Below are 11,931 nucleotides of genomic sequence, written 5' to 3'. Positions count from 1 at the left end.
TTTAGCTTATTTCAAGGGCATACATAAAAGTCAACAAGATTCCTAATAACAATAATGTAACAAGTAACAGTCAAATCTAACCACTCCCTTTCTTTACAATATATATTTTTGCAAAGTAAACCAGTTTTGCTCAGAAAAGAACAGTTTGACTTACGTGATTTAAAATCTCCCTCGTCTGAAAGAAGCCATTTTCTCCCTTTTATTGGTGGCAGTAAGTGAGTAATAAACATGCTATTTCATAGACAGCTCAAATTCACAATCTCCTGTCAAGGTTTTCGAGGTCAGCGGTTGATTGTGAGATATAATGACAGCTACAGCCAAACTTGGATTGAAAAGTCTGAAGGATGAGAACTGGAAACAATAGGGAGGTAAAGTACTGGAGATTTGTACGACACAGATTTTTACTTTTCCACAAACATGTTAATATTAAAGCAGCATGTTACTTCACTGAGTATTATCTGACAGAATATGAAATTATTTAGTATGTAAGTATCTAATTTTAAGTGTGCTGCAGATCCTACCAGCCGGGTCATTTTTTGTTCCACTTATCAGACCCAGTTCTGAAAAAAAAAAAAAAAACTGTCTCAGAAATATTGTCTCCATAAGCTGGCCAGTATCTCTCCATTCAAAAGGCTTTCCTCCAGCTTTAACAAACATTAGGTAATTAATCTTGTATTTTATGTCACTAAAGATGATTACCTTCATTCAGTAAATACAACATATATAACTTTTACCTTATAGCATTAGAATTCAAGAGGGAAAACATTTTATAATCAAAGAAACAAAGATATATTTTAACTCTCAAAAAGCCTTTATATGATTGATAAAGATTGTCCCTAAAACAATAAAGACCACAGTGATGCAAACAAGTACTGTTCCAAATACATGTTATAGAAACTCAGCAGAGGAAGGGCTCCTGAAACTGATGAATGTTCGACTGATATGTTGGTATAAAACTCATAGCAAAAACCACAACATCTTATATCACTTTTTATACCTGATTAATAATCTATTCACCAATGAAAAAAAAACAAAACATAATGGGACCTGAAACAAAGCAATAGCTCATATTAATTGGATTTTAATGATTTAATTCAAGATGCTGTTTCCTCATTTCTACAATGAGATTGAAAAATGTTTTCCAAAAAAGTTTCTTAATTTTGATCAAAATGTTTTCTTTTACATTCTCTAAGAGATGAGTTTGATGTTTACAAAAATAGACATACAATATTAAGAGAGTAAAAACCCTATTTCAGTGGGCTCCAAAAAAATAAAAAATTCAGCTCATGTTAATATCTATCATTTCCTGTTGTTTCAGGCTACTGTTCAACTTGTGGTTTAACAGAAGGAAACATTATTTACTCACTTCTACATAGAGCATCTCAGTTGGTTTGTTATTTTCAACTTAACAGATGTCTGAGTTGCTTTTTGTGGCCAAATAATCCAGAATCAATAAGAAGAATTAACTTATTTTATTGCCCCTTCAACTTCATTTTAGCATTGTTTCTAAAACTTTCTTCTTTTACACAGTTCTTACAGACTCTCATATAATTTGTCTTGATTGGTTTTGAATGTTTATAGCTTGGAATGAAGGCAGAATATTTAACGCATTTAAAGCATGAACACGTTCCAAAATAATTAAAATATTCCTGATATTCAGGGGTTGCAGAATGATGTGATGAGCTCTGTGTCTTTTCAAGGGGGAGGAGTTGATGCAAAATTAGTTCTGCTGCTACCTTTACTTATCTGAGAGACTTAAAGACCTGCAGTAAATCAAAGACAAACACACAGGAGACCATTCAGAGACACATGGCTGCTACAATGATCAGACCTCATGAGGTTTTGATTGCTTTTCTAATCCTAACAGTGAACTGGACTGGTAAGAACAACGGATTCTTCAATAAATGTGTAATGAAATAAATATTCAAATTATTACAGAAACTAAATATCTGTTTATCTGCAGGTACTGATGGTCAAACTCTGACTGAGTCTGAACCAGTGGTTAAAAGACCTGGAGAATCCCACAGACTGACCTGCAAATATTCTGGGTTTAGTAGCACTCCTGCTGTAGCTTGGATCAGACAGGCAGCTGGGAAAGGACTGGAATGGATTGCTTATATCAGCGATGGCAGTGCCAGCATCTACTACTCTGACTCAGTCAGAAACCGTTTCACCATCTCCAGAGAGAACAGTAGAAATCAGGTTTATCTGCAGATGAACAGTCTGACAGCTGGAGATTCTGCTGTTTATTACTGTGCTCGAAGACACAGTGACACAGAAAGCAGGAACGCTGTACAAAAACTCCTCAGTGGATAAGTAGCTATAATAGTAAGCCAACACTAGGGCAGCCCTAACACCTCTTATCACAACAAACACATTTAGATGGAGAAGTCTATGATGTTCTTAGTGCATTCTGAAAATTATAATTAAAGAAATAATTTCCAGATAGTTTAAGGTTCCAACTCTTAAAAAAAAAAAAAAGTTGCTTTTTTAAAACCATTCGGAACAGTTAAACATGAACATTTATACATCTGTCCTCCTGGAGGAGCTAGGATTTTGATCAGTGCAAACAAGGAGCAGAGCTGTACAAAAACCTAAACCTGAGCCGATCATCATTCATCAACCAAAGGAGGCGCTTTTAGACCACAAATGAAGTTTTATAAGGTAAAGCATTGCAATGTCACATTCTCTCTGTAAACTTCAAAGAAACAGTAAAGTGAAGTCATAAAACATAAAATCCAGTAAACTTTCAATATTTCATTAATAATGAATCATTCATTTGAAGATGGACTTCTCTCCACCATATTGACACTGATTCGGAAATAACTCATGTAACTTTTGGTTCAGCAGCTCTTTACTGCTGACTTGTGTTCAGAATCAACATATTTCAAAGCTAAATTTTATCATCATCTCAAAGATACAAATTTGGAGCATGTCCTTGTTAGACACCTTGGATTATTTGGTCAAAGATTACAAAGTTTGTTGTATAATAGAGAAGGATATAGAGACATCACCCTGCTTAATTTTTTCAGATACATCATATTCCAACTGTTAGGGCTGTGGGAAATTCAACCTTTAATGCCAACATAGTTCTCAAGACATGAAAGCAAGATTGTAGGATACACTCTGCCAAATGCTGATGTTAAATATATGAAGAGAAAACCAAAAAGCAGCCAGAAGAACAGATAATTTAAAGCTCTTAAAAGTACAATTTCAGGGCCATGAGGAAACTTAAAATCAGATTGAAATTTCTGTTTAATACAATTTGTCTGCAGATTATTTTCAGTTTGCCCAAAAAACAAATTAGAGATCATTTTTACCAAATAGCAGTTTTGAAATTGGCCTATGTTTGACTTCAGAGTCCAGGGTTGGCTTTTTAAGCAATTGATGAATAATAGTGTGTTTAAAAAGCTTGGGGCACAGTCAGAGGATACAGAATTGATCATTTATAATCCCTAATAAATGAAGCACAATGAAAAACAATAGCATCTTTTAGCAGTTTTGGTGGAAGACAATCAATTGGACAATTAGATACACTTATACATTATTAGTCATTATTGAGAAATACAGGGTGTGTTAATAAATCTCCAGATTGTAATTAGGAATTTATTACGGATTTTTGGGGTTGAGTTGTTGACTGTGGCGGACTGGTCTGGTCTAATATACGGCCAACCTAAGAAAAAACTGTATACCAATCGTTGTCCCATATTCTGCAAGACCAGAGAAGTTTGTTCTTGTTCTTGTGGTGACGCGTCTAAAAGTAATTTTTTTTTTTTTTGCCCTGAGAGACGAAAATGGAAAGCCCAGGAGAAGCTCCGATGCAAAAGTCTTAGAAAGTCCCATCCACTGCACACAAAAGGAAACACATCAACACAATAGCAGATATGTTGAAGAAGAAGAAAAAAGGAGTGAAAATTCACTCAGAATAAAAGGGGGAAAATTTTGTGGCTTTTCCTACTTACCAGGAGCAATCCAAGTCCTGAAAGATCACACAACGGTTCTCATAGAGGCTGGGAGAACCTCCAAAGCAGGCAATGACATAAAATGATGTAATTTATTTTCTGCTGTTAGAGCAAGAAAAGATGACTCACTTCTGGTTGAGTATGTAGGGACCTTTAGCCTAAACATTTGAACGATACCCCAACAGTCCATCCTTTTTGCTCTTTGTTGTTCTACACCCCAGTCTTACAGCTACTCCCCACAGCGGAGGCTGCCATGGACACACAGGCTAGAAAGCAGGGCTACCAATTAGTGCTTTACCAGTTATAGCACATTTAATGCCAAAGTGATAGTTTTAAATGTAGAAAATATATTTATAAAGATAAATGTTTTCAAATTATATTAAGAGTAGATTTTTCAAACGTTATCTACTGTGCCTTTAATGTTTGACTTTGTACAGTAGGTGTTATTTTGACCCTGTGTTAAATAGAAAAATATAAGAAATAAATTCAAAGATTTTTAAAAAGTTCCTTAGATTAAAATTTGTTGAGGTTCCTTGTTGACCTTAAAAAGAAAGTTTATGTGTTTATGGTAGATATACAAATCACAAGCTCTTTCTATTACCTTTCTGGTTACTGTGTTCTTGTTTTTGTTTAATGATAGAGAAGAAAGTAGAGATCCTGCCTCTCAGTCTTCCTCTAAAACAGCTAACACATTTTAAATTTTTGCTCCTGAAAATCTGGGTTCTTATCAAGTGATTCTTTTAAGCATCTATAGTCTAAGGAAGAGTAAAAACATTTTCCCCTCTCAACCCCCCCACCCGAATGTATATAATGTGTTGTGATGAACAGTTTGTAGTGAAACTGAAATTTCGATTGCAATAAAAATTATAGTTGACAATAAAGATTGATTGATTGATTATTTATCCGATCTAGGTTGAAGTTAGGTTTGGTAATTTTTAACATTTCTAGTTGCAACTTCTACATCTATCTATTATTAATTAAAACTTACTTAAAGGGTTAATAGAAGGTTCAACATATACCCGAATATTGGTAGGATTGAATTTAAATATATGAAACTGTATGTATAATTCTTAATATATATATATATTTTTTTTACATGAGATGCAAGAAAATAAGTAATAAACTTAGTCTTGATGAGAAAAGTTGCTTTCAAAGTTTATGTGTATGGTAGTCTTTAAGAAAAGTTGTTCAAATATAACAACAGAATATGCTGTAAAAAAAAAAATATTTCAGTTTTTTATGTCCAGGATGTATTTGAATAAAATATTGGATAAAATATGTATTTTCATCATCACGTTAGAAACGAAACTTAATAAAATAAAAAACATAAATCTTATCTGTCTTGATCATAGCATATTAGAAAACTGTTTTTTTCTGATATGGCAGGGCTTGTATTATGCAAATCAGAACAGTCAGGTTTTAAAGTCTTGATCTGATGCTGTGAGGCTGCAGAAGAAGAGAAACTCCCATCAGATCATCTTCAACACCAACATGTTCTCTGTAGCTCTGCTGCTGCTGCTGGCTGCTGGATCCTGTGAGTCTGACTGAAGGAGAAACATTTCCAGCATGATGATCCTAAACTGACTGTCTATGTATTGATCCTAAACCTTTTCTCTACAGATGTATCATGTGAATCTCTGACTCAGCCAGCATCTTTAACTGTGCAGCCAGGTCAACGTCTGACCATCAGATGTCAGGTCTCTTATGATCTGGGCTACTACACAGCTTGGATCAGACAGGCTGCTGGGAAAGGACTGGAATGGATTGGGATGAAACGTAGTGATGGAACTTCATATTACAAAGATTCACTAAGAAACAAATTTAGCATAGATGTAGACACTTCCAGCAAAACAGTGACTCTGAATGGACAGAATATACAGCCTGAAGACTCTGCTGTGTATTACTGTGCCAGATATCCACAGTGACACAAACAAGCAGCAGAGCTGTACAAAAACCCCTCAGAGCCTGAAAAGTTATACCAAACCACCAGAGGAGGAGCTCTGAGATCATTTCGATAATGAAAATGTAACGTCACTCTGTCAAGGTTGTTTTCAATTTGAAAAGTATTTCCTAACTTTTACAAATAATTTCCTAAAATTTACTTAGAGCTTTGATAGATGCTAATCACAATGATGATAATTATGATGGTGATTCATTTCATTAAGTATCATGCACTGTGGTTAAACACTCCTCATACAAAACAACACAGGATGGCTATATATAATTCACAAGCACCTAATAAATATGAATTTTTCTTTGCAAATCACTGTGAATAATGCAAATATGTGCCTTTCACACTTCCAATTTTTAGAATTTATTTTTGGATAACCAAAACAAAACTGCTTAGCCCCTGTTTATTCATTCGAATAAAGATAATTTTAGATCAGAGTACAAAGGACAGTAAAAAACAGACTAAGTTTCATCTCCAAACACATTAAGGTCACAAAAACACAAACTCTCTTTATTTCAGGGAGACCTTTACCTTCCTACTCCCACTGCCAGAAGTAGGGTTCCACGTCACATCTGGGCACAGAGGGATCACTCTTTTCATGATGTTTAATTTTATATACGGTTCAGTCGGACACATAGTTCTTCTGAATATAATTTCTAAGTTTTGCCTTCCTAAAAATGTCTTTTTGTCATTGTCTATTTAGATCAATAAAAAACTGTTTTATTACATGTTATAAATCTGTTTTGTACTTTTCTTTGCAGGGGTAGTTTATCTCTCTAATGTTAGGTTTATAAAAAGAGTTTTAAATGAAGTATCGATAAAAAAGTACAGGTTATCAGAGATATTGAAAATAAATTGGCATTGAAGGTAAATTGCAAATATCTTAATTATTGCAGCCTTTTAATGTTAGGACTGCTGTTCTAGGCATAAACGAACCTTTATAGAGTCCTAACTATACATAATATAAATATATAGTGATTTTAAAAGTAATACTGTTACTTTGGCTCATGACCATGTTTATATAGCTGACCTTTGACCTTCTAGACAAAACTTGGGTAATACATAAACACCACACTGAACTGAAACATATTTGTGACAAAGGCTAAAATGACAAAAAGCAAGCTCTCTTATTCTTTTGGCAGCTACCACACAGCTTGGATCAGACAGGCTGCTGGGAAAGGACTGGAGTGGATTGGAATGAAATCTACTGGATACTCATACTACAGAGATTTACTGAAGAACAAGTTCAGTATTGACTTAGACACTTCCAGTAAAACAGTGACTCTGAATGGACAGAATATGCAGCCTGAAGACTCTGCTGTGTATTACTGTGCCAGAGACACAGTGACACAAACAAGCAGCAGAGCTGAACAAAAATCTCATCAGAGCCTGAAAGGTTATATCAAACCATCAGAGGGGGAGCTCTGAGATCATTTATTAATTGCTTATATTTTGAAAAATTAAAATGGAAAAATTGCATTGAAGATATTTGGTCTTTTAAGCTGAAAAAACAGAAAAAAAGGAAAAACATTTTTTTTACATTTGCTATATTCTACGTTTTACTCATAGGTTTGAAATCAGTATTTAGTTTTATGCAAGGAAATTGATAAATGTCAAAGAAAGGTTTGTCACTATGATATCTAAAAATGCCAATTGAACTCAACAAAATAGTGCCCATAATAAACTAAAATACAAATTAAGACAAAACATTTCCCGTAGTTTGAAAATAAGATCTATTTATATCCCTAGATGTCATTCATACAGCTTAAAATACTAACTAAATCACTGAAAAAAAGGAGCAGAGATAGATCTAAAATAATGGGCTCTCTATGCACAGCTACACTACTTTCTGACTTAAGGCAGCTCTTTTTTTTCCTGTCTTTTTCTACTGGATGAACTGGTTAATGCAGGTGTGCCCAACCTCAGTAACCAGTCAGCAGAGATGGCAAAAGTACTCACTTTCCGTACTTGAGTAAAAGTACAGATACTTGTGTTAAAAAATACTCTGGTAAAAGTGGAAGNATATATATATATATATATATATATACATAGGGTCAAATAGGGTCAATTTTGCATCATTTGCCTTTCTGTCTGGATATATATCATGTCTTAGTGATCTTAAAAGTAATACTGTTACATTGGCTCATGACCATGTTTATATAGCTGACCTTTGAATTTCTAGATAAAACTTGGGTAATCCATAAACACCACACTGAACTGAAACAAATTTGTGACAAAGGCTAAAATGACAAAAATCAAGCTTTTTGTCGATATACTCACAAGGATTATTCTTCTTTGAAATCTAGTTTCCTGAACTAGAGGAAGATATAAAAAAAGAAAAAAACCCTGGTTCACCCTGAATCAAACAAAAGCAAGTGTGTGTGATTCTTAATTGCAACAGGATTTCATCATCGGTATAATAGATTCCATTAAATTGTCTTTTTAAGGAGTTAAAAGAACAGGCAAACACTTTACAACATGGTCAAAATATAGATTTCTTGTTTGTCATTATGCAAATGATTGGTTCTGATTTAAAGTCTTGATCTGATGCTGTGAGGCAGCAGAAGAAGAGAAACTCCCATCAGATCATCTCCATCACCAACATGTTCTCTGTAGCTCTGCTGCTGCTGCTGGCTGCTGGATCCTGTGAGTCTGACTGAAGGAGAAACATTTACAGCATGATGATCCTAAACTGACTGACTATGTATTGATCCTAAACATTTTCTCTACAGATGTACCATGTGAAACTCTGACTCAACCAGCCTCTTTAACTGTGCAGCCAGGTCAGCGTCTGACCATCAGATGTCAGGTCTCTTATTCTTTTGGCAGCTACCACACAGCTTGGATCAGACAGGCTGCTGGGGAAGGACTGGAATGGATTGGAATGAAATCTTCTAGATACTCATACTACAAAGATTCACTTAAGAAAAAGTTCAGTATTAACTTAGACACTTCCAGTAAAACAGTGACTCTGAATGGACAGAATATGCAGCCTGAAGACTCTGCTGTGTATTACTGTGCCAGAGACACAGTGACACAAACAAGCAGCAGAGCTGTACAAAAACCCCCCAGAGCCTGAACAGTTATACCAAACTACCAGAGGAGGAGCTCTAAGATCATTTATTAGTTATGTATATTTTGAAAAATTGAAATGGAAAAATAGCATCGAAGATATTTGGTCTTTCTGACTTAAGGCAGCTCTTTTTTTTCCTGTCTTTTTCTACTGGATTAACTGATTAATGCAGGTGTGTCAAACCTCAGTAACCAGTCAGACACACCTGGATTAATCAGTTCCTGTCAGATTTTTTATGCGTAATGAAAGATGTACAAAATAATATTCCACTAAAATCACCTTCTAGCACAGACCTTTGGATGAACTCCACAGCATGCTCACCGCCTCTGTTTGGTGCACCAGGTGGAAAATGAAGTAGCATTCTCAACAGGCTGCAAGTCCAGCCACTACATTCTGGGGTGGACCCACAACCACTTGCCCCTCAATGCTCAGCATCCAATGTGTTACCATGAGAACATCACCTCAAGAAGAAAAGAAAGTAAAATACTTTCTTCATCCCAGAAAGTTAATTAAAATCATCTAGCAACTATATAGCCTAAAAAAAAAATCTTCATAACGCTACCTTCTCTTCGCATCTTCTCTCTTCTTTCTCCCGCTTCCCTGCACTGTCTGCATGGGTGAAAACTTCTTTGATTCTCCACTGTGCTCCTACCATCTCCTTCAGATAGCCTAGAGCAGGGGTCTCAAACTGGTTTCAGAAAGGGCCATGCAGGTTTCTTTCCAACCAACCAATAGAACACCAGACTCTATTCATTTCATCAAGTCATCATGTTCAGATTGCAATCAGTTGATGAGATGACTCGAGATCATCAAGAAGCGCTGACCTACACCCACCCATCCACATCAAGGGGACAGCGGTGGACATGTGGACAGCTTTAGGTTCTTGGGAGTCCACAACTCCGAGGACCTGACCTGGACGACCGGCTGCTCCAAACTCATAAAGAAGGCACACCAGTGCCTCTTCTTTGCCTTCTGGTTGACGACTGCTGTGTCGTCGACCAGAAGGCGCTGCAGAGGGTGGTGAAAACTGCCCAGTACATCGCCAGGGCACCGCTTGCTACCATCAAGGACATCTATAGGAAGCGATGTCTGTAAAGGGTCGGGAAAATCACCAAGGACTTCACTCACCCTGCACACACACTCTTCTCCCTCCTGCCCTCTGGAAGGCGTTACAGAAGCCTATGGACCAGAACCACCAGGCACCGGAACAGCTTCTTTCCCACAGCTGTCATGCTCCTGAACGCCTCCTGACACAACTATAAGGACTGTATCCCCTCATACAATCATACAATAATAACATATGGACTGTCCTCACACTCACACACATACAATGGACTGTCCCCCTCACATACATACACAATCATCACACACAATCCAGGTCTCCCTCGAAAAAGAGATTTTATGTCAAGGGACTTCCTAGTAAAATAAAGGTTAAAAATATAAAATCTGTATATCTGTAAATCGTATCTGCCATTATTTATCTTGTATTATAAACCCGCTAATACATATATAATCTTTTCCCTAACATTCCTGTATATTCTGTACAATCTCTGCATGTAGCTCCCATATTCATATTTATACTTATATTTATACACAACTTTTTACAGTCCTTAACTATTACTTTTTGCTTGTACATACACCTGTAATAATATGTATATCCTGTATAGCACTTCTGGATAGATGCAAACCACAATTTGTTGCTTTGTACTCGTGACAGTGCAATGACAATAAAGTTGAATTCTATTCTATTCCAAATTCAGGCATCATTCCTTAGTGCAACAAAAAGAACAGGCAAATAATTATTCAACCACTGATAAAAAAACACTGCAGTAAATACCTGTTTATGCAAATTAGCAGTTTGCCTTAAAGACTTCATCTGTAGTTGTCAGGTTCAGATGTGGAGAACCACCAATACAGTCACCTTCAACACCAACATGTTCTCTGTAGCTCTGCTGCTGCTGCTGGTTGCAGCATCCTGTGAGTCTGACTGAGACAGAAACAGTTTCAGCAGATCAAACCTCTCTGATGCCGAAATGTTACTGTACACTTTTAATTTTTCCTTGTCCTTTGTCATGTTTTTATCTACAGGTGTAAAGTGTGAACAGCTGACTCAGCCAGCCACTCTGACGCTTCAGCCAGGTCAACATCTGACCATCAGCTGTCAGGTGTCTTATTCTCTCAGCAGCTTTCTGACAGCTTGGATCAGACAGACTGCAGGAAAGGGACTGGAGTGGATTGGTCATGCAGGAGAAGGTTGGACCACAATACAACAGTGACCCTGAATGGACAGAAATTGCAGCCTGGAGATTCTGGCATGTATTACTGTGCCAGATACAACCACAGTGACATAAACATGCTGCAATGCCATACAAAAACCTTTCAGACCAAGAACAGTATACATGAAGATACCAGAGGGGGAGCTCTAGGAGACATTTACTGGTTAAATATTGTTATTTGCACTGTTGTCATTCAGATAGAGGTAAATTATATTGAAATTAGTTTTTAATATACAATTATATTGAAAATATGGTCTCAAATGTACTTCAAGGTTATGAAAAATTTTACCGTTGTGTCACATTAAAGGAATAGTACACCCAAAACATGATTAGCCTTCATTTTCTACTCACCCCCATGCTGAACAACGCCCTGGAGTACTTTTTTGTACTTTTTTTCTCAAATGCATCTGGAGATCTGGGAGGCTTCTTGCTGTCTGCTGACATTCAAATAATGGAGGTCTATGGTGCCCAAGACAGAAAGGTTCATAAAAGTCCACAAAAAACGTGTCAATATTCCTCCATACTGCTCGTCCAATGTATTCCAAGTGTCCTGAGTGGGTAGCATCCAGAATTTACTCGAAACGAAGTCATTTAGAATGTTTTTAGAGCATAAACAGTAGTGTATAGGATTTCCTAAAAGCGTGTTCACGAGTCTACGGAAACTGTGGC

At 36.4% G+C, this 11,931-nt stretch overlaps 1 gene segment (V, D, J or C); it reads left to right on the top strand.

Annotated features, from left to right (window-relative positions):
- The first annotated feature begins 5,453 nt into the window (after positions 1-5,453).
- Positions 5,454-5,887, top strand: LOC107103985. The segment is given in 2 exon segments: positions 5,454-5,496; positions 5,583-5,887. Coding segments are annotated over 2 exon segments (348 nt in total).
- The last annotated feature ends 6,044 nt before the right edge of the window (positions 5,888-11,931 follow it).

This window comes from Cyprinodon variegatus, unplaced genomic scaffold (genome assembly GCF_000732505.1).
Source record: "Cyprinodon variegatus isolate N-32 unplaced genomic scaffold, C_variegatus-1.0 Scaffold1585, whole genome shotgun sequence".
Lineage (NCBI taxonomy): Eukaryota > Metazoa > Chordata > Actinopteri > Cyprinodontiformes > Cyprinodontidae > Cyprinodon > Cyprinodon variegatus.
The sequence above is the reverse complement of the archived record's forward strand: the minus strand, read 5'-3'. Positions and strand labels throughout refer to the sequence as shown.